The following is a 23,804-nucleotide window of genomic DNA, read 5'->3' as shown; positions in this document are numbered from 1 at the left end:
GTGTGTTGGCTTTTCATTTTGAATTCCAGTTTGCTGCAGCATTTATTCGTTTTTGGATGCTTTTGTTGAGAGCTCTACCTGTGCTCTACTGTATATATATATACAGTACTGTGCAAAGGTTTTAGGCAGGTGTGAAAAAATGTTGTAAAGTAAGAATGCTTTCAAAAATAGACATGTTAATAGTTTATATTTATCAATTAACAAAATGCAAAGTGAGTGAACAGGAGAAAAATCTACATCAAATCAATATTTGGTGTGACCACCCTTTGCCTTCAAAACAGCATCAATTCTTCTAGGTACACTTGCACACAGTTTTTGAAGGAACTCGGCAGGTAGGTTGGCCCAAACATCTTGGAGAACTAACCACAGTTCTTCTGTGGATTTAGGCAGCCTCAGTTGCTTCTCTCTCTTCATGTAACCCCAGACAGACTCGATGATGTTGAGATCAGGGCTCTGTGAGGGCCATACCATCACTTCCAGGACTCCTTGTTCTTCTTTACGCTGAAGATAGTTCTTAATGACTTTCGCTGTATGTTTGGGGTCGTTGTCATGCTGCAGAATAAATTTGGGGCCAATCAGATGCCTCCCTGATGGTATTGCATGATGGATAAGTATCTGCCTGTACTTCTCAGCATTGAGGAAACCATTAATTCTGACCAAATCCCCAACTCCATTTGCAGAAATGCAGCCCCAAACTTGCAAGGAACCTCCACCATGCTTCACTGTTGCCTGCAGACACTCATTCGTGTACCGCTCTCCAGCCCTTCGGCGAACAAACTGCCTTCTGCTACAGCCAAATATTTCAAATTTTGACTCATCAGTCCAGAGCACCTGCTGCCATTTTTCTGCACCCCAGTTCCTGTGTTTTCATGCATAGTTGAGTCGCTTGGTCTTGTTTCCACGTCGGAGGTAAGGCTTTTTGGCCGCAAGTCTTCCATGAAGGCCACTTCTGACCAGACTTCTCCGGACAGTAGATGGGTGTACCAGGGTCCCACTGTTTTTCTGCCAATTCTGAGCTGATGGCACTGCTGGACATCTTCCGATTGCGAAGGGAAGTAAGCATGATGTGTCTTTCATCTGCTGCAGTAAGTTTCCTCAACGTTGCCCGTTTCTTTGTGCTTCTTCAAAAGAGCTTGGACAGCACATCTGGAAACCCCTGTCTGCCTTGAAATTTCTGCCTGGGAGAGACCTTGCTGATGCAGTATAACTACCTTGTGTCTTGTTGCTGTGCTCAGTCTTGCCATGGTGTATGACTTTTGACAGTAAACTGTCTTCAGCAACCTCATCTTGTTAGCTGAGTTTGGCTGTTCCTCACCCAGTTTTATTCCTCCTACACAGCTGTTTCTGTTTCAGTTAATGATTGTGTTTCAACCTACATATTGAATTGATGATCATTAGCACCTGTTTGGTACAATTGTTTAATCATACACCTGACTATATGCCTACAAAATCCCTGACTTTGTGCAAGTGTACCTAGAAGAATTGATGCTGTTTTGAAGGCAAAGGGTGGTCACACCAAATATGGATTTGATTTAGATTTTTCTTCTGTTCACTCACTTTGCATTTAGTTAATTGATAAATATAATCTATTAACATGTCTATTTTTGAAAGCATTCTTACTTTACAGCATTTTTTCACACCTGCCTAAAACTTTTGCACAGTACTGTATATATGCCATCTTATTGAAAACATGAGTAGATTAAAAATAAAGTTTACAGCTGGTTCCTAAATCTGTTTATCATATGAAAATATAAATGTGAGGTTCCAATTATTTGTCCTTCTGTCAGATTTTCAAAGCACTGTGTATCCCTTCACGAATAATTCTAAAAAATATTGATTATGTAAAAGAAGAATATTTTTCTGTCAGCACTAACTACTAAATAGCACTAACGACAGAAGGAAAACAAAACATTGAAAAAGGCAATTCAGTCTGTGAATTAAACATTTAAAATCCTTCAAATAATAATAAAGGCACTGTTTACAGGTTTCAAATTACAATAAAAAAAACCCTGTTATCAGGCTTACTGACTGGTAGTTGACTGTCAGGAAGGTGATAGGTGTATTGACAAGGTCAACCTTTGCACAAGGCACACAATGCAGATATGATTTTATAGGAGGCTCTGTGGTCCAGTGGTTAATGAAAAGGGCTTGTAACCAGGAGGTTCCCAGTTCAAAACCCAGCTCACCCACTGTGTGACCCTGAGTAAGTCATTTAACCTTCTTGTGCTCCACCTTTCTGGTGAGATGTTGTTGTAAGTGACTCTGCAGCTGATGCATAGTTCACACAACCTAGTCTCTGTAAGTTGCCTTGGATAAAAGCGTCTGCTAGATAAATTATTAATAATAAGCAGCAGCAGAGATTTTATCATGCTTCACTGCACAACAAATGAGTTTTATTTGAACAAACTTCCTAATGTTGATAATGTGTGTCAATGTCATACAAATAGAGGATATTTCGTCTAAAGCCTTTCTTTACACTCTTAACACTGCTTGTAAAGCACGGTGCCTTTATCCTTATCTGTGTGGTGCAAACACATGCAGACAATTCTGTTATGACTACAGTCTTTCTATCTTGAAATAAAATAACATCTAGAGGAAGTTTGAAAGTTTAAATCCAAAGAGGTTTAATGGTTCCGTTTGTACAGTTGTTTGTGGTCTATTTTTCAGGTCCTATCGACCTCAGTCTTGCCCTTGTATATCAAGTTATTAAAGGAAATAATAAAATGGCTGTTCTAAATATTAATGTTCAGCTACAAACAGTATCGTCCATGTGTACAGATATACACTTCCTTTCTCACAGCCACACTTTACTTACTATGTATTTTGTCAAGGGCAGCAGCAAGCAGTTTTAGATTAATGCTGTAATTCGTCAAAGAATACAAGAGGTACATCATCACTCAATAATTATATTTGATAGTTACTAATTTCCCTAATCTACAAACATGTTTTAAAGCATATACTGTTTGGATGTTAAGTTATGAAACCTTGATGTTTATACTGTCAATGATTTAAATAATTTGAAGGGGCCTGATCTTTAAATGGAGAACATGGAGAAAACAAACAACTACTCCAGGCTGGTAAATAGTATCTGGGAATAGATAAGAGTTGCCACTTCATTTCTCAACACCCAATTGAAAGCAATAAAAATAAAACATGTTTTTAAAATGCATGTTAGTTCAAAATGTAACTGTCAAAGGTTTACAGTTACATCTTGATAAGGCACTCCCTATTTCTCACTGTATTATGCAGCATGCTTGACTGTTTCAATTGACACAGCAGTATGTTTGATGAATGGCTGACTGTTATCTAGCGTGGAGCATGATGATTGACTAATAACCTTGTACCTTTGCCCACTGGAAAATATGGCCAACTGTTTCTGAAACAAACTTCAAAACTCCTGACTTGTGATAGCACATGGTAAACTATTAACCTTATTAATTTTTTTTTGTGGGCTTTTTTTTTAAATATCAGTTTTACAATGCTTTTCCCATGGTTATACTATGGCTTTACCATAATCTCACTGGTCTTTGCCATTCTTACCAGTGGTTTAATGTGCTTTCACTATGCTTTATCACACTTTGGTAAACTATGGTAAACTTCTATCAACCAATTATGTTTAAACAGAATAGCCTGTTATACAGAATGTAATGTTTTATAATGGAGTATAAACTTAAGTCTCCTGATTATGATAAAATGTATAAGTATATTTACTGCAATAATTGACTGTATTCCACTTGCTGTGAATGTACGGTAGGTGTTTGTTAAACGATCTTTGGCATCAGTATTAATTAACTTAGTAAGTCTCTTGTTAAAATAGGTTGATAAATGTGTTGTTAGTAATGATTTACATCCCCATGCTACACATAGGTTACAGTGGCTCTGACTCAGTGGGAAGGAGAGCATCAAAGATTATCAAAGAGATGCATGTACTACAGTATTTATAAGTCTGTAGACTCAATACACTTGACTTCATGCACCTTTTTGAAAACTAAGCCCCAATGTTAATTTAGAAAGCCGGTCAGAGCATGTAAAAATTACAAATTGCATACAAATTCAGATTTGAGGTTCAAAGTTTTATTATAGTTGACATTTGAAATGTATTTGCTTACGATTGTAAGTCGCCCTGGATAAGGGCGTCTGCTAAGAAATAAATAATAATAATAATAATTTGCAGTAAAGCATTGCTTCTGGTTTTGCAACCACAATCCTTATTTTGTATCCAGCAGCAAAGATGCATTTAAAAATGTGTGCTATTTTTTTCTTGTCATCTCTTATTAAATCATTTCGCTTTTAATATTAATTTTGATATTATTTATGTAGAAATCAGGTCAGTTTAGGGCTTCTATAGGTTTAATGGTTATTTAAGCAATTTCCTGGCAACTTGTTATCCTTTGCCATGGCCCCATACTGCCCTGCATAAGATTTGTTAACTTGTTAAAATAATGGGGACATCCATCTTCTCTTTGCTGAAGTTTGGCAGCCCAGTGACATTTTCTTGTCTGACATTACTTCAAGGAAAGGACGTGCATAGCGTACAAGCTTTGTAACCCTATCACAGTATTTTTACTGTATAAGTGTGCAAGTTGATAATCATTTAAAGTTCAATTGCTATTAATACTGTACATCCCAGTGAAAATGTAATGCTCTGTAGCAGGGCAATTGCCCTGCACATGGGGAAATTAGTTTTGGTGTAAATTATATGTGGAAACGGGTTGGTTTTGTGTGCTTTTTGGAGTCGTTACGTCTGATAAAATGATTGTTTACAGATGGGTTTGGTTGAGAGGAAGGGCAGCGAGTGATTGGCTGTGCCGGTCCTCAATCAGCAGGTCTCGACTGAGTGTCCATCAGCATAAAACATTTGGTGGGGATCGTTCTAGGCGACTGCAATGCCATGCTACAGAGGGGTGCTGCGCACACTCAGGAGAATGTCCGCTCTGTAGGAACTACAGCTACGCAACCCTTAAACTGCAACACAGTACTTGTGAAGGCAATGACCAGCCAAGGCCATATGAAGCAGCAGGAGTCGTCATAAGAATACCGGCTCATAAGTAGATTAGTTTAGGGGATATTGATCCCAAGTAATATATAGCGAAGGTTACGTAGTGTAGCGGGTTCCTGGAGCGGACACTTCGTTCAGTAAGGCTAGCGCTCGCCCTGTGTGGCACCTTTTATTTGTAGTTTTTGTAGTGTTGTTTTATTTGGCCTTTGTACAGTTTCATGTATGTGTCCTCTGTGCTCTATGATCGTTGGTAGTGTCACATGACCCGTTTGTTTACTTTTTCTTTTCTGTGTGTTAATAGATCCTGCGCGCCTGTGCTGGCGTTTCATCTCCAACTCCCATGTTTCTCTGTCTTGCATATCAGTGGTTACTCACACACGTGTCACGAGTACCTTGTCAGATGCTCAAAAACAAGTTCCCTTATGATTTGATTGTAATATAGCTTTCAGTATAACTTGCTCGGCATCATGATGAGTGTATTAGCTCCAGGCTGTTACAGACTTTATAAGGCATGTTGATAATGCTTTATAACTGATGCATACCTAAATTCAAAGTTGAATAGCATTGCCGTTAAAGCTTTCGGTTACCTACTGTAACCCTGGTTCCCTGAAAGAGAAGATGACCACCAAAGCATACTTATGGGATATCCCTGCCTTAGGTAGGTATTCACTGAGCTCTTCATATCAGGGCTGCCGATAGGCCCCTTCCTAGGGTGACGTCCTTGGTTCCGCCTACCGAGGGATTAAACAGAACCCACAGAAGCCATGTTCTCTTTTTTATCAAACACGTGAGGGTGACCGATGCGACCTCACTGGTTGGTGGTGGTCTTCTCTTTCAGGGGACCAGGGTTACGGTAAGTAACCTAATGTTCCCTTTCCATTCGAAGATGACCACCAAAACATACTTATGGAAAAGTATACCAGAGCTGTTGTGAGAGAGAAGGAACAGCAGCAGATGAGGGACGCATCATAACTCAAAACTCAAAGGACTCTTGTGCCTAATCAAGGCAAGGAAGGATCTATCACATTAAAGCGATAGAACCTGGAGAAAGTATGCAGCATAGCCCAGCTAGCCACAGTACAAATATTGGACAGCGAGGCCCCTCTGAAGAGGGCCCAAGATGTAGCCAACCCTCTGGTAGAGTGTGCGGCTATTCGCCTAGGTAGGGGCAAGCCGGCACTATCATACGCAGTCGAGGCAGTCGTGTCCATAATCCAGTGCGACAGTCACTGCTTTGAGAGGGGCTGTCCTAGGGTCCATATACCATGACAGACAAACAGCTGGTCAGTATGACGCAGAGCTCTTGTCCAATCCACGTAACACCTCAATGCCCACACTGGGCAGAGGAAGTTCAATCTCCTATCCTCCTCCGAAGAAAACTCCAGTTCCACAGACTGGTTCAAGTGGAAGGCTGTGATCACCTTAGGGAGGAAAGCAGGGTTTGTACGTAGTGACACCCTGCTGTCGTCGTCCCAAATACGCATACAGGAGCTGTGCACCGACAGTGCCTGTAGCTCACTGACCTGGTTTGTGGAGGTGATAGCCAAGAGGAAGGCTGTCTTCATAGATACTGCAACTCTATGGAGTGTATAGGCTCAAACGGGGCCTTCGTGAGAGCATCCAGTACAATATCAAGGCTCCATTCGGGGAGAACGACCCTCCTTGGAGGGCGAAACTGCAAGATAACTGGCATAGGGCAAGAGACTGGGTCATGACCCTTAGTCAGACACCAGTTCTGAAAATATCTCCACTTGTAGGCATATAACGACCTAGTGGAGCCTGCCCTAGCGTTGTGCAACTTGCCCACCATCGCGTCAGATAGCCCTAGGTCTGACCAGCGGTCCCGTTCAGGGGCCAGACCCATAATTGGAACCTCCTTGGTTCCAGATGCCAAAGAGTGCCTTTCGCCTGACTGAGGAGATCCAGGCTAAGCAGGATCTCCCAGGGCTGGCCTTGTAAGAGTTCAATACTCTGACCCCCTGCGACCGCAAGGGGGCCAGGATAATGTCCACGCACTTTGAAAACATATGAGTAGCTAAGGTGAGGCCGAACGGAAGCAGGGAAAACTCGGAAACGCTTCCCTGAAAGGCAAAGCGGAGGTACTTCCTGTGCTCGGAACGAATGGGAACATGGAAGTACGCGCCCCGTAAGTCCACGGTGGTAAACCAGTCACCCGGCCGGACAGACTGGAGAATGTGATGGTGAGTCAGCATTTGGAACCTTCAGAAACTCGTTGAAGTGTCTCAGGTCTAGCATAGGGCGAAAGCCAGCGTCCTTCTTGAGTATCAAGAAGTATCTCAAGCAGAACCCTTCTCCGTGGGAGGTGGGGACTACAAGACGAATGGCTCACTAGCACAGCAAGGCAGCCACTTCCTGCTGGAGTACCGAGACCTGAAGAGGGTCTGTAATGGATGTATTTGTGACCCCTTGGAAGGGAGGAGGCCCCATATGGAATTGTAGCGCGTAACCATTGTACACGGTGGCAATCACCCAGGTGTCCGAGGTGCAAGCACACCAGTATTGCAGCTGGTGTGTCGAGAAAAGGATGGGTCCTTCAGGGCCCCTGCTGAGGCTGCTGAGGTTGGGATGGAGCATGCTGAGGTGGCTGCCTAGGGCGACGGCCCTGGAACTGCCTCGTAGAACGCTGCTGCATAGGCGCACCACGCTCTGCATTCCCCCTGCCTTGCGGGAGGGTCCGGCTGCCTGCTGCCATGGTGGCCTGTACGCGGCATCTCAGGTCACCCAGCGGAGCCGTGGGGACCAGAACCGTCCTAGTAATGGTGCGTGGCTGGGGAGGTTGCCCACGGCTCGACCTGCCCCACGCCAGAGCACGGGGAGGGAGTAGCGCGGCCACTTGCCGAGACGCCTCGAGTTCTTGATTGGAGCATTGCAGGATCTCATCCACAGCTGGACCAAAGGTATGCCCCGGAGATATCCGTGCGTCCAACAGCGCCACCTTATCTGCGTCGGGGACCCTCGTCTGTGACAGCCACAGCTGTCTGCAAGCTACCACCAGGCTTGCAGCATGCCTGAAAGGAGGCATAGTTTGGAAGCCACTGGCTTCCCTTAGTATGCAATCCATGTAGGCAGTCAGTATACCCGCCGTGTTTGCCAGGCGGGTCAAAAGTGCCTCCGCTAAACATGCCCTCTTAAGTGTATCTCCGTAACCCTGCACTGTGGGTTCGGGCACACAGGGTCTTTGGGCAATCCCCCCACTGGCAAAGCCTTGACTAAGGCCGCAATAATGGAGTCGACCGGGGGAAAACCTGCCAGGCCCAGCTTCTCTGCGCCTTCCAAAGAAGCAAGCTGTGAGGCAACCTCGGAACTAGGCTCTGCCTCAGCAGAGAGCGCAGGCTGCTCTCCTTCCTCCATCTCAGTGGGGAAGGAGCCCTCACCCTAGGAGGCCGCTATCGATAGCGCATCCTCCTCTGCCATCGGTGATGATGCTTCCTACTCACCCTGATCTCCCCTGGGGGAGATAGGGGCTGGTACTGGGGCAGGCAATGGCGGAGCTGGGGCTGCAGCCAGAACGGTACTAGATGCCGCTTGCACCGAACACCGTGCACACCCAGTGTTTCGAGTACTGTGCGCACTGAGTACCGCTTGCACCGAGTGCACTGAGTACCTTGCACTGCAGCTAAAATTCACAGCACAACCCAGGCAAAGCCGGATTGTGTGACTGGGTTAACACACAGGTGGACACGCAACAACAACAGTATAGAATGTTATTTATTTGTTTATATTTCACCCAACTGCACACACGGCAGCCAACGGACTCACTCAGCAGCGGGGGTACAGCAAAGCCTAACCTCGGCGGAGGAACTGCGTTCTCCCCAAGAGTGTAGGCTTGAAACGACACACACGCACTCCTTTAAATCAATACTGCATAGACAGTCACACACATACGACAGACAGTAAATGCAGACAGTAAAAAAGCTGTCAGGAAAGGAGAAGAAAGAGCTCGATTTTAGAGCTGCTGATTCCACGAAAGCGGCAAGCCACCTTTCAGCTTTCAGCAGGGGAACTTCAGTCGACTCAGAAAAGCTCTTTCAAAACACGGTCAGTTGTCTATACACAGAGGTCTTACCTTACCGTCGGTGAGAAGCAAAAGAGAACATGACTTCTGTGGGTTGACTATTTAATCCCTCTTGTAGGTGGGACCGAGGACGTCACCCCAGGAAGGGGCCTATCGGCAGCTCTGATATAAAGAGCTCAGTGAATACCTACCTAAGGCAGGCATATCCCATAAGTATGTTTTGGTGGTCGTCATCGAATCTCAGTAATGATTGCTTTTGACTTGCTGCACTGGTTCAACCTTGACTCAGTGAACTCACCGCCTCTAGGAGATGGTGAGCTAGTCAATGGAAAAAAGATGGTGGTATCCACAACAAGCATAAAACTGGAAATACATTTTTTTTTTGTATATAGATGTATATGAAAGATATAGATCCTGAGGAATAGCCTATTTTCATTAACGATACTTAAATATGCTATTATATTTAAGTTTCGTAAATATGTAAAAAATGTGAACACATCACCCCCTGTCTTGCCCAGCTGCACTGGCTACCTGTAAAGTTCAGGATTACTATCCAAACTCTCCTGCTCACCTACAATGTCCTTCATCACACAGGTCCTGAGTACCTCCTCAATCTGCTGACCTGCTATGTCCCTGCACACAAGCTGAGGTCCTCCAACTCTGGCCTGCTTGTTATCACCAAGCAAAAGTGCACCACACTTGGAGAATGCTCGTTTGGCTTCGTGGCTCTGACTCTCTGGAACTCTCTCCCAGCTTTGGTGTGTGATGCTGCCAGCGTCGCTCACTTTAAATCAACTCTCAAGGCCCACTTGTTCTCTTTTGCTTTTCATGCTCTTTAAGCCTGATATTTGTTGCTTGCTGTTGTGTCTCTGCTACTTCTGATTTTTCACAGCGCTTTGTGATGGTGGTCCACTATGAAAGGCGCTATATAAAATAAAGATTGATTGATTGATTACTATAATAATAAAATGTAGATATATATTTTAATTAATTCAAAATCTTATAGTTCATCGCCATTCAATAAAGTGTTCCAGACCCTGAAAGGTTGACCTTGCATGGTAAATTGCAACAAACTTGAGAATTTAGTTATGTACTAAGTTGAGTACTAGCTAGTACATCAGGGTTAAACCAAAGTTATTCTATATTACCTTGTTTTATAATCCTTTAGGGGGCAGAAGACTGATACATTTTGTTTGTTGCAATTGAGAAAATCTTAAAACTTAATCTGCAGTCTATCTGGAAGCACTTGATTGATTACAGTTGAAACTGTCATTTACTCTCCTCCGTACTAACCATAGGCTCACCCCTAGTAAGTATGCTACTTTTTTAGATTCTTGCTGAAAACAGAGGTTAAGTTTAGGTACGCAGCCATGAACCGCATAGGATGACTGGTTAATTCAGTTTTAAAGGTTATTGTTGGTATGATTGACATTGTTGACCTTTCTTTGTATATTTGTTTTGTACCTGTTACTAAATCACAATCTCCCTGGACCTTTTTTATGTCATATTTTCACAAATTTTATTACACGGGTCTGTCAGCACTTATCTTAACATTGATGAAGGCCGTAATGTCAATAACTGCCAATGTGAAAACAATTCAACTGCTAATACTGCCCCAAAAAGTAATAATGCCGAAAAAGGTTTGTTAAGAGGTTGCTGTTTCTCTAGTATTTACATCTATGTTTAGCTTTCCTTAGCAACAGCAGTGCTTGCAGATGAAATCTCAGTTTGGTTTGAACTAACAATACCATGTGAAGGTCTGAACATTTCACTGACAGATGTGTAGTGGAAATATTTACTCTGATTCCAGAGCATTTGTAGTTGAGCACTTAGTTTTACACTCTGCGCTAGAGATAAGCTATGACTTGTTTCATTGAGGTACAATGTAATTGCACCTTATATAATTATTCCATGTTTATTATTGTTATTATTAGTAGTATTAATAATAATAATAATAATAATAATAATAATAATAATAATGAAACATCCCCATGATAAACATAAATTACAGCTCTGACTCGGTGGGAAGGAGAGCATGTTTTTGCTTCTAGATTTGTCACACACAAGAAGATTACAAATGAGATGCATGTACTACAGTATATATAAGCCTGTAGATACTCAATAGACTTTGCTTCATGCACTTGTATGAAAAGCAAGCCCCAATGTTCACATAGAATGCCAGGCAGTTAGAGCATGTGAAAAGTATGTGCTCAGCAGAGCTCTCCCGGAAAGAGCTTGGCTTAAATAAACAGGAGAAGCAGCACAACTGATGGCTCTGGGTTAATGCAAATCTAAAGGGGTTAAACCAACAAAAAACATATGAAAAGGGTAGAGGATACAAAAGCATTAGCCAGCAATTTGTGCATAGGTCTATAGTGTATTTGCGAGCATGCTAATATAGAGCTAGGTGTGGTGTATTTTTAACAGGTAATGGTAATAGGATATAGTATTTAAATTATAACGGTTGTAACTTATTGCAATATCATTCATGCTTTGTTTTTATTTATAAAGTACATACTATTAAATGATTTAATACTGCATGAGTCTTAAAATTACAGTTCATATGCTATTAAACTATTAAATTACAGTTCATATGCTATTAAGCTATTCAATTACAGTTCATATGCTATTAAGCTATTAAATTACAGTTCACATGCTATTAAACTATTAAATTACAGTTCACATGCTATTAAGCTATTAAATTACAGTTCATATGCTATTAAGCTATTAAATTACAGTTCATATGCTATTAAGCTATTAAATTGCAGTTCACATGCTATTAAGCTATTCAATTACAGTTCACATGCTATTAAGATATTCAATTACAGTTCACATGCTATTAAGCTATTCAATTACAGTTCATATGCTATTAAGCTATTAAATTGCAGTTCACATGCTATTAAGCTATTCAATTACAGTTCATATGCTATTAAGCTATTAAATTACAGTTCACATGCTATTAAGCTATTCAATTACAGTTCATATGCTATTAAGCTATTAAATTGCAGTTCACATGCTATTAAGCTATTCAATTGCAGTTCATATGCTATTAAGCTACTAAATTACAGTTCAGATGCTATTAAGCTATTCAATTACAGTTCATATGCTATTAAGCTATTCAATTGCAGTTCATATGCTATTAAGCTATTAAATTACAGTTCATATGCATTAGAAACACTATCACTAATTCTATATTCTTGGGCTAAAGATATTTTTTGTTGTTGCTTACATTCAGGTATGTAATTTTTTCAAATGCATTGCTATTGATTAAAAGCTGCTTGATTAAATTATTTCTTTCTGGCCCCTAATGTATTCCTGTGCTTTAGGTAACATGGCAGGGTTACCTTTAGACTGATGATGTTGCTAGTGCAACAAGATAGGACAATTAAACAAGATAGGACAATTAAACAAGATAGGACAATTAAACAAGATAGGACAATTAAACAAGATAGGACAATTCAACAAGATAGGACAATTAAACAAGATAGGACAATTAAACAAGATAGGACAATTCAATCTTGGTTTTCCTCTTTTAAAGGGTTTTTGAAAGATGAAATAGTCTGAATTTATTTTTTAAAAGAACATTTTTTTATTATATTTGGTAGAACTGTGCATTTAAGTTGTACTATGAACAGGTGTCGGCACACTGACTAAAAGGAAACAGCACACAAACTAGGCTTTTAAAAAATCTTCTACATTACCTTTTATAATATATTTACTGGTACATAAACTTAAAACAATAACATCTGTCCCACAGACTGTTGATATCAAATGGATCAAAGCCTGTAATATACTGGTACCATTAAAAAAAATTAAAAATAAACGCCTTTTTGGAATGTAAACAAACAGGTCGAACAGGTCTGCTGTCTGATAGCATGTACCTAAATCACAGAAGGTAAACCACTGGAAGATTGGGTAGCAACGGACACAAGGAATTATATTACTTTAGAAACCTTGATCATCTCAGCCAATCAGGTTCTGAGTACAGCAGCCATTATCCCACCATAGATGTCTTCTAAAGCTGAACAGACTTTAGAGTCTTGAAATCCACTACTGTCTTTAAATACCAGAGTAGTCAGTATAGCAAATAGAAGATCTTTTTTTAAAAAATACAAAGCACTTAAAGTGGCTGTAGCTATGTGTGGATATATCCATTAATTTCATAATAGTTCCCTGTCTAGTTGCTTTCACATGTGTCGTTTTGAAAGATGCACGTGTTACAGTGAACATGTATATTTATTTTATGAAAGGATATCTTGTCCCCAGGTGTTTCTTTCAAAACTGCATATACTAGGATCTAGTGCATATACATATAACCAAGTATCTTCAGCATAACATGAGGGAGATGATGATCAGGTAAAATGCTAATAACAGGTAAGAAAATGGATTGGAAAGCCTTACTTTTTACCAACCTATTATCAATGTGTTTGTTTTGAGTGAAATGCAATTGTGAACAAGCCCTAGCAAGAAAAAAAAAAAAAAAAAAACATAAAATCATACAATACAGCCAAACAATTTTTGGGGGTATTCCCACACAAATACAAACTGGAATAGGACTGATCTCTATTAGCTCTACTAACTTTTTTTTTTTTTTTACATAGTGCTTTTATTGTTTTGAAATGATATTCCTTTCAATTCTGGACTGGAAGTAAGCCACATGTAAACCACAGACAATCCTGCCAAAATTCAAGCTCTCTCATCATCTACCTCCCATTCTCATACTGCAGCTCTATTACAGTTTCTTGTAACTTAGAGAGGTGCAAGATAACCAATGTGGCTTTCTGGTCACGAGAGCAAATCACTGCAGCTTTTACTCATTCATAGGTATCACTTTGATCCCATGCGCATTGATGTAAGTAAGGAGAATCTTTGCCCTCCTCTCGATCACGTCAATCAGCTTCTCGATTCCTTGGCGGCCTCCCTGACTTTCCCAGTAAACTTTATCAAGAAACAAAGACTGGAGGAGCCTCTCTCGTAGACGTTGACTCTTCAGCACAGAGATTGCAGATTCAGGAAGCCTATGGGGAACAACAAAGATGTAACTTTTTTTTAAGTTTTCCATTTTTCCTATGCTTTAATAACATGCATTACTGCTTTGACACAGGATTAAATGTTGCTTCCTCTAAACGTCACATGAGACCTTCCTCCTTTTCGGCCACCTGCACAAGCCCAAGGGAGGGCTCCAATTTTGCAATTGTGCTTTTAAATGTATCGCCAGGATACATATAGTAGTTGTACAAGATTAAGACAAGTACTGCATTCCATATATATATATATATATACACTGCTGTGCAAAAGTCTAAGATTTTGGTGGTGGTGGTGGTGGGGGGGGGGGGTTGATATACTAGCATAGATTCAACCCACGCCATCTAAAGAACATCATGTCACATATACATTTCAAATTATTTATTTATTTGTTTGTTTTTTTGGGACCCCTCTCGCCCCCCCCACCCCCCCCACCCCAAGTGATAAGTGAGGACCAGAGGAATTCTGTCATCTGCATGTTGTTTACTGCTATTATATAAAGCATCATTTCTGTTTATATTAGAAATTACTCTCACCAGTTTAAATTAAATATTGTACAACCTGGTTGGAGTTGTGCACCACTGCCCTACACAGTAAATAAGGAGTGAAAATATAGGGAAACAGATCCGCAGCAAAACAATAAGGGACTATTGTTTACTATTAAAGGCTGTACAAGAAGCACAGAAAGGTGTGTCTGTTTTGGTACAAAGTTATATCCACTCTGTGGCAGCAAAATGTTGACATTTAAAGGAAGAGATGCCAATATCAGCAGGATCTGAAGTTATAAAGTTATGCATTTTATACAATAGACTTACACAGCTGAACACAGCTCAATTTAAATGCAGGATGCAGATGTGAAAGACCGGGATGATAAGTCAGGGTATGATTGCAATTCATTACACCCCCTCCTACAGCTGCTGTCCTAGTTATCAGTATGAAAGGTCAACAGTACTGTATATCAAGCAATTAAAGAAGAAGTATAACAGTTTTAGGAAACAAATGTCAATCAAAACACCCTTGATATTGAACTTTGAGGCCCAGATTTATAAAAGGATTGCGCATGTTTTAAGACCATAAAACGGGCATTGAGGGTTCTGAATTCTTGGATGGGATTGATAAAACACACGCATAATCACACAATTAAGATGTGATTTGTGGGGGCAATGTCTCTGTGCGCTTCAGCTCTTGATACATATGTAATTCTGTATATGCATATGTAATTCTGGGGCGTTTCTGAACGAAACCGCTAAAATTGGGAGGGGATTTTGCAAATGAGGTCTATTTAATATTCCGTATTTGCTTGATTATTTTCAGAACACTGAAAAGCAGATGTTAATTTGCGGCAGTCAGACAGTAGGCTATATACAAGGCAAAGTGATATGGGAGAGTTGTCTGCAGCAAGAAGGGGACATTTGCAAAGAACTAATTATTTTTTTTTTTTTTTTGTTTTTATAAATGTAGTCGTTGCCAATTATTTTGTATTATTTTCTCCCAATTTGGAATGGCCAATTATTATTTTGAAACTCAGCTCAACTGCTACCACCCCTGCGCTGACTCGGGAGGGCGAAGACGAACACACGCTGTCCTCCAAAGAGTCTGCCGACTGCTTTTTTTCACACTGCAGACTCACCATGCAGCCACCCAAGAGCTACAGTGTCGGAGGACAACGCAGCTGTCGAGCAGCTTACAGGCAAGCCCGCAGGTGCCCGGCCAGACTACAGGGGTCGCTGGTGCGCGGTGAGCCAAGGACACCATGGCCGACCTAACCCTCCCTCCCCCCGGGCGACGCTTGGCCAATTGTGCGCCGCGCCCTGGGAGCTCCCGTCCACGGTCGGCTGTGGAATAGCTTGGACTCGAACCGGCGACATCCAGACTATAGAGCGCATCCTGCACTCCACGCGGAGCGCCTTTACCGGATGCGCCACTCGGGAGCCAAAGAACTAATTTTTTAACCCTTCTGATGAGCAGTTTGTAAATTGCGGTTTATAATACCGTATTATTTTGCAAACTGCAATTTTCAATACATGTTTCATAGCTTATATGACAAAAATGAAAGTCTGCAAATAGAGAATATAGAATCCATGTAAAAAAGGTTCTTAGAAGCACCTAAAAAGGTCTCCCCACCGTGGCAAAGCAAGGTTCTAATGAGAGCCTTTACTTCTTAGAGTGTGGGCATTATTAAAAGAACGGTGGAGGAGATTAATAAAAGATGGAATGATATTCGAGGCACATAAAGAAAAAGTCTCATACAATGAGGGCTCATCCTCCACCGTTATTTTATTAATGCCTACAGAATTTATTTTTTTGTAATATGACATTCTGGTATTTAATAATACTGGTTCAGGCAGTATTGTTAAATTCAAGTTTGAAAGAAAACAGTAAAAAAAGGACAGAGGGACAGATGATGCAGTTAGTTTGTAGCTAGAGCAAGTACAGTTTTACGACCATATAGACCATACAGATATGCTTTAAAATCATACATAGAGTCAGAAATACAGACATGCATAAGAAATAGGAGAGTTGTAACTGCATAAGGATTTAAAAAGATAAGACGTAGTTAAACTGAAGACTGTTCGTATGAAGCTGTATGGAGATATTGTTGCTCAGTATATTGATGTACAATGGAAGGATTTTCCACCCGTTTGACTGCCAAGAATGTAAGTAAATAAAACTTATTGTTTCTGAAGTTTGAAAAGTCTGTACGCCTGGAATTATTCTATATGAAATAAGAAGCTGAACTAATATGCGAAGCACAGTAACTGGATGATGTGTCGTAATGTATAAGCAACCTAGACTACAAACTCTGAAGTGGTACATTTGTTTATTAAGAAGCCACCACACATTCAATGTTTTATTTCTTTGTCCTGGCGATGTAACACATATTCATGTTACAAGTACTGCTTGTACCAAAATCTCCACTTCCATATTGGTAAATTTCAGTTTTTGCTTCTGAGCATCCTCATCGCCATGGCTAACACCAGGCTGAGGTCTTTGTGTGCCATTCATTTTCTTTTGGAATGTGTACCCTACACACGCAGGGTTGACCCAAACCCGTTTTTTATTGTGAGAGGTGTGTAATCCTCCACCACTAATTGCAGTGAGGGGTATTTAAATCGGTTGATTGCGGAATCGCCTGCTTCACCTAATTAGTCTTATAAAATAGGTTGTTATTTTGACGTCGAGTGTGGTCGTACTGAACACGCACAATACTTGCGTTTTTTCGGTCCGATTTTTCCCTTTATAAATTTGGGCCTTTTCAGATTGGATGCTTGTATCTCAGACTCTGTCAAGCAAAATATTAGATTACATTGGTATTTAGTGGAATGAAGTGATTTTTGTTTTATGTTTTTGTTTTTTGTTTTTCTTTTGTTTTGTTTTGGTACCCTTGTTGATTTTATTCTATTTTGTAATAAACTGATTGAGGCTTATTTATTTATTTACCAAAATAACACATCTCCAAACACAATACAAAAAGGAAATAGGTAATAACACCATGTTTTGAAAAACACACATACAAAAAAGGGAAATAATTGCAAAATATTAATGTTAAGTTCTAATTAGAAGCCGAGTTTTTTGTGCCAGGTATACTCACTCCTTAATGCCTTTTAGCAATTTAAAATCCAGATTGTCTTCACCTCTGTCAAAATATCCCCTATTGTCAATGAAAACCAAATGCCTTGGATCCAGTTTTCTCTGAATAATATGCACCAGCTCAATATTGTCTTGGTCATCACATTTCAGATACAAGCCTCTCTCTACACAGGTATCCTCCTTTCGAGGTTTGAATCCACAGCAATTCCTGTCAAGGCGATTATAGACCTGTGATAAATAAATACATACAAATGTTTTAGGTGGAAACAACAAAATATATATTTTAAAGTAAACATATATTACTGTACATCATGCTTTGTAAAATTAAGCATTGATGAAGTTGTTTGCACTTAAATAGGGTATTAGGCACAATATTTATCTAAATGCATAACATAACACTTCAGTTCCTATGGCACATTTAGGAATAATTTCATTATATAGAGGGCCAAACACCCATGCCTGGTTAGTGCTCCGAGTGCCCTTGAACACATTAATGAAATCCAATTGGCATTTTCCAGGATAATAATTTTAGAATTAAGAAAAAAATGTTTGTGTTAGTTTTAACTACAAAATGTTTACCATTGCAGGTCAGGGATTAAGAAAAGCAAATGCACAACAATGGACCACCTGAACATTTTTAATAAACAGATGTTTTCTTTTGAAAAGGACAAGTATTATTGCAAAAACAACAAGGGCCAGAGCAACTAAAACCATGCCGTGCTTACAGTATATCACTTCAACTTGGTCTGACTTAATCAGGCTACAAATCTTGTTGAGCACTTAAATCATTTTTAGATAATACTTACAATGAAGGCTTTCTTTTACATACATTCGCTGCAAAGCTCATTATGGAAAAATAAGTATTAAATAGACCTTTTGTGCTGTGAGACAGCATTATTCATCCATGTAACATTCAAGCTTTTAAATGCTAAAATTCCCTCAAGTTAAAAGGTCACATAATTCAAAAGCCAAAGTAGCATAGATAAATGCCATGGGTGTTTGGAGAGTCCATCAGGTCTATGGAGACAATAATGGTGACACTCCATAGCTTAATAACTCCACTGACTTCCATTCGCCAATTCTTGTTGTTTTTTTTTGTTTTGTTTTTTCAGAGACCTGCATAGCAGCGGGTGAAGTGAGCTGAAGGCAGGACTGGCAGCAGGCAGCTGTGGAGCATGCTGAGGACTGTCTGTCAGGGTAAACTTGACCAAAATACTTAATTTCTCTGTGCTTACCTGACCATGTTGTCCGACACTACAATATGCTGGTGCAACTTTCTGCCAAATAGTGCTAAACTCTTTTAAAATCATCTATAGTCTTGTTTGTCAAGAGATAATTCACTCCTAAAGTAATAAAACAATGTAATGCCAACTTCATACCTCGTCATTATGTGGTTAGGATGGCAAGAAAAATACAGTTATTGCCTGATACAAATGTGAAGATCGATAGAATGAGAAACTGATGTGTTAGCTATGTTATCAAAAGGAATCTTAAAGTCTTATCCACCTGCAGCATAAAATCAAAGAGGGCCAATTTGCTCCATTCAAAGTGGTGTATATTTGAACATCCCCACTCTGCTTTGGGCACAATACCACGGTGCCAACATTTTTGCTTAAGTGAGTGCTGGTAAGATCCCCAGTTAAGTCTCACTGTAGACTGTGCCTCATTGTCTGCTGGAGAGAGGGATGAATCCCACAAGATTACAGGGCGGGGGTGGCCATCTATAAAATAAAATACATCATTATCATTTACTAACAATTTGACAAACAAAATAAATATTGGTTGATAAACTATTGCTAAGTCTACCTCAATAATACAGTTTAGGAGTGAAAATAAGAAACCAATCACAAACAAGAAAAACTAAAGAGGGTCAATATGAGAAGCGCAATATTTTTTTGTAATGAATGTGTAGACTGAGGGCTAAATTCTCAAAGCCATTTACTCCAAATCATCATGAGCACAATTTTTACAGAAAGAAAAATTGCACCCAATAAAGTTACCAAACCTGAAATAAACAACCCAGTCATGTTAATTTAGGGGCTTGTGAGCAGTCTTGACTGGTTTTTTCTTCATTTTGAAATTTTAATAGATGTCCATTTTCCTTTCACAATTTTTTTTTTAGCTAAATGGCAATTTGAGAAAAAGTTTTGTGAATCTAGCTCCAGGTATCATCAAAATGTTAATTAGTGTTTTCTGCAAATATAGGTATAACTGCAGTGTGCAAAAATGAAAAAAATATGAAAAGGTTTTTTTTTTTTTTTGGATGTACACATGAGGTTAAATAATTAAAAAATGACATGTAATCCAGGCATTTCAGACACAGTAAATTTGTTATTTTTCAAGAATTCTGTGGATGATGTCATGATTGTCAGAATTAAATGTTCATTCCAAGAGGTTCCAAAGCATATTAGACAATCATGGGGTTTCCATGCATGTTTTTTTTTTTTTTTTTAGCTTGAGAAAAATGTCTCATGTAAAATGCTTTTTGGGGTTTCCAGACGCTCAGTTTATTTTACTCGAGTAAACCGGGCTTTTCACCCGACGTCATGCAAATGAATGGGAAAGGTGGGGGTTGATATGTAAAGTAGCTATGAGTAAAGTACTCATGCTGTTTTTGAAGTTTACTAGTGAAATTTTGTGAAAATGTAGTTTCCATGTGCAGTGAACTGGTACACAAGTGAATCTAAGCTGCTGTAATAAAGCAAAATACCTCATGCCTGGTTGGTTAATAATGTGTTTTACTGCTCTTGCCCAAATTGTTTTTCAAATGTCATTAGTGTGGTGTCATGTCGTTAGTAGTGAATGCTGTTTCAACTCATTTATCTTACAACTGCCCAACAGGTATTGCAGATCACCATGGCTGAAAACCGGCAGATCAGGGATCAAGTGATGCTGCGTATACTGCCCTGACTTAGAAACCCTACACGTCTGGACGGCTGACAGCTGCTGAGGAAGCACATTTAACTTCAGATAACTATAGTTGTTGCCACAGTGTTTACTATTGACAAATGTACTAACTACACTATATATAAAGTGTTTAAACATAGTATTAGCAACAGATTATGAACACATTTTAGTATGTATTCATTTTACATTATACTGTTTATTTTGATAACCCCTGTGTTTTGTGTGTCCACAGTAGTCTAAAACAATTAAAATAAGCACTTTAATGTTTAACATTTGGGTTTACAGTGTACCATCTTTCTTCACTACACTGCTGAAAACAAATATCATGTGATATTCTCTTTGTTTTACATAACATTTTGAATACGTGTTTGCACATGTCAATGCAGCTCCAATAATTTGTCAAACACAGGATAGACAAAATCTTAAGATGCAAATCTTTTGATTCAAAATAATTATACGTGGAGCATGTTTTCTGGCGTTGGGCTTTACATAACAACAATAAACAATAAGACAATTACAGTATTGTATTTGAATAATAGTTAAAACAGCTTTCAAAAAAACGAATTACTGTAATAATCTGAAACGGCTATAAATCACAACTTGTTGAAACTAAGAAAGTTTGAAAAAGGTGTTAAAAAATATGGAATTACCCTATTCACACTACCTAAATCATGGGTAGGCAACTTTGGCAACTTCAGTCCTATTACTGAAATAACATATTGAACCAATTAAACTTCTGCCCAGGTCCTAAAGTACTCAATGAAATAATTACACTTATTAAATCTAGACTGGAATGGCACTCCAGGACCTGAGTTACCTAACACTGAGCTAAATAACTAGCAATCAACATGTGTTGAAAACATTATTGTGATGACATGTGCTGATTATTCATAAGGATGGGTACTACCAGGACAGCCAGTCCAGTCCAGGTTTAATAAGTGTGTTGAAATAATCAACTCCTTTGAGACCTTAATGTAAGTTTAATTGGTTCAAGAACATGAATCAAACAAATGCCTGGCCTGTAAGGACCAAGAAAACTAGCAGTGGTCCTTGTTTTCACAGCTATCTTTTATTTATTTATTTAAATGAAAACTCAGCTTCTTAGCACCTGGTCATTTAAATTAACCCTGGAGTGTCAATACAGTAATAATAATGTAAGACTCCTCCGAGTCATTAGTTGATAACCTGTTGAGAGTTGTCCAAGCATGTACAGTAATGTAGCTTGGTTTACTAGTGCAGTGCAGTTTAGCAGATGCCTAGGCCTTGGTCCTAAAAATAAACACGTGTGACCTCAGGTGACAATGCATTTTGAAGTGTACAGTACTGCACAGTGTGTTTGTTATTCTATAGGAAATAAAGGTAGCAAAAGCTGATGTGAATACCAAACTGGAATGGAAACTTTTAAGGTACACACTTCCTTTTCTAGTTAGATTATTGAAGATTAAATGTAATTTATGTGTGGTAATGAGACTCCAAATATTGTACCAACCAAAAACCTAATACATAGTACAGTACTCTATTATACTTTTCAGTTTTTAAAGTGACAGCACTAAATATATGTTCATTAAAATATGTCAAAACAGACATTATGTCTGCTTCTTCAGAACAAAGTTTTTATCATTGTTATATTAATATTTGTGTCGAGAAATGATCAAATCTAATATGGATGGTATACTCTTTATTGTAACTGTGTGTTCATGTTAAAAAACAGAAATAAAGATTTTCTGCATGGCATTACCTTGAAAAAGGGTAAATCTCCTGCATACAGCTGGAACACTTCTATTCAGTCCCAGGATCCTATCCAGATGGAAAGCAAATACTTCACTCATATCCATGGGTCTCTTAACAAGACCACATCGTCCTCGACAAAAAGATGTTTCTTCCATTCCGTTGATGCTTTCACCCAAGGGCCTCAATAAAAGGTCACCTGCACTTTCAAACTGGATCAAGCCCCGATGTTTAGAGGTATGGTCTTGAATCGCGGTGACATTACAATCAGCCAGAATGCGCAGGGCTTCGATATCCTCGTTGCTCAACCAAGGCGGTGCACTCTCACTGTATATCCTTATATTACTGTCTATCCTATCCATCCTCATCCTCTGGTGTGGAATTACACGTTTAATATCTGAATTAACTTGTACGTCTGATTGCACCGTTTTCCTTGCATTTTCATCTCCGTAACCCTTGTTATTATTTGATACCAACCTGTTGTCCCCATTGAGGTGACCATCGCCCCCCAAAAACTGTAACCCATTTTGGTCGACTTGTGCTTTTTTAATCGAGTGCTTCCTCCGAAGTTTCGGTCTCACAGTCCCCCTGATGTTTGCAGGCTTGCTGCGTTTGGATTTGAGTGTGATATACACAACATTGGGCTGTAATGAAAATGATATATCCGGAGAGGTTTCCCCAGCGCGCACAGCCCTCGGACCCTGTGGGCTTTCCAAAGGGGATTCGAGCTTTGGCACATGGACCTCTTTGTTTCTTATGTAGTTCTGTATTTCAGATACCATGTCTCGTGGGACACCTTGCCCCACTTGAGCAACAAGAAAAAACGCATATATGAAACAAGCACTGCCGATCAACAAATTCCTTTTTGACCTCAGGCGTCTTGTGTTCCACATCCTTAGAATCCAGGCACACGGTTGCAATACAAACACGTTTATTATTTTGCCTTGACGAATTAAAGGCATCTCCATTGTGATCAAACATGATGGACTAAGCGTAATTTCTTCAGATTCTGTTTAGGGTGATGCATAACTTCTGAATCTCGTTTCCAATGTTTTGTGTGGCGATTTGTAGTCTGTAACTAACACGGGACACCCCGCCAGGAGCAGGCTAGCTCTAGTCTTATCAGTCAGGCTGAAAAGTGATTTGTCTCTCAGAATGAACAGACAACTGTGCAAACAAAGATGACAGAGCCAACGTGTGAACTAAAAGCATGTAGCAAAAAAGAGGCGTTATCTGATCGTACTGTAAAGCTAAATAAAATAAAAATTAATGGGTGTCATTGATTTGTTTTGGGTTAAGTTATTTACACAAGTCCATAGTATTTATGATTAAAATGATATGATTACATTTTGAGTTAAAATGTTAAAACAAGTGTTTTGCAAATGTTTCAATTATAGTTGGGATGTACTTGTACATTACATGTATTTGTTATTTATGATCCTTACGCATGATCATTTTCAGATACAATTAGTGATATAATTATTTTTCATTGTTATTTACACATGATACAAAATATGA

The 23,804-nt window shown here is 39.5% G+C and overlaps 1 protein-coding gene and 1 long non-coding RNA gene across 2 annotated transcripts; one reads left to right on the top strand and one right to left on the bottom strand.

Annotated features, from left to right (window-relative positions):
* Nucleotides 1-2,120: 2,120 nt before the first annotated feature.
* On the top strand, nt 2,121-20,979 carry LOC131738113 (uncharacterized). Its single transcript, XR_009329628.1, has 3 exons — nt 2,121-2,203; nt 18,764-18,848; nt 20,493-20,979. It is a non-coding gene; the product is annotated as an uncharacterized LOC131738113 (long non-coding RNA).
* Nucleotides 11,518-23,434, bottom strand: LOC117420992 (Golgi-associated kinase 1B-like). Its single transcript, XM_034034821.3, has 4 exons — nt 22,297-23,434; nt 19,158-19,372; nt 17,653-17,879; nt 11,518-14,053 (listed from the first exon to the last, which is right to left on the bottom strand). Exons 1-4 carry the CDS (start codon nt 23,252-23,254, stop codon nt 13,846-13,848), a joined length of 1,608 nt encoding a protein of 535 aa, XP_033890712.3. The 5' UTR covers nt 23,255-23,434; the 3' UTR covers nt 11,518-13,845.
* Nucleotides 23,435-23,804: the final 370 nt, after the last annotated feature.

This window comes from Acipenser ruthenus, chromosome 1 (genome assembly GCF_902713425.1).
Source record: "Acipenser ruthenus chromosome 1, fAciRut3.2 maternal haplotype, whole genome shotgun sequence".
Classification (NCBI taxonomy): domain Eukaryota; kingdom Metazoa; phylum Chordata; class Actinopteri; order Acipenseriformes; family Acipenseridae; genus Acipenser; species Acipenser ruthenus.
The sequence above is the reverse complement of the archived record's forward strand: the minus strand, read 5'-3'. Positions and strand labels throughout refer to the sequence as shown.

Coding starts and splice junctions, on each gene's coding strand:
- LOC117420992 (XM_034034821.3), bottom strand. CDS start 23,254: ATGGAGATGCCTTTAATTCGTCAAGGCAAAATAATAAACGTGTTTGTA. Junction 19,373..22,296: donor GAGATTTACCCTTTTTCAAG/GTAATGCCATGC, acceptor TTTATTTTATAG/ATGGCCACCCCCGCCCTGTA. Junction 17,880..19,157: donor TCTTTGATTTTATGCTGCAG/GTGGATAAGACT, acceptor TATTTATCACAG/GTCTATAATCGCCTTGACAG.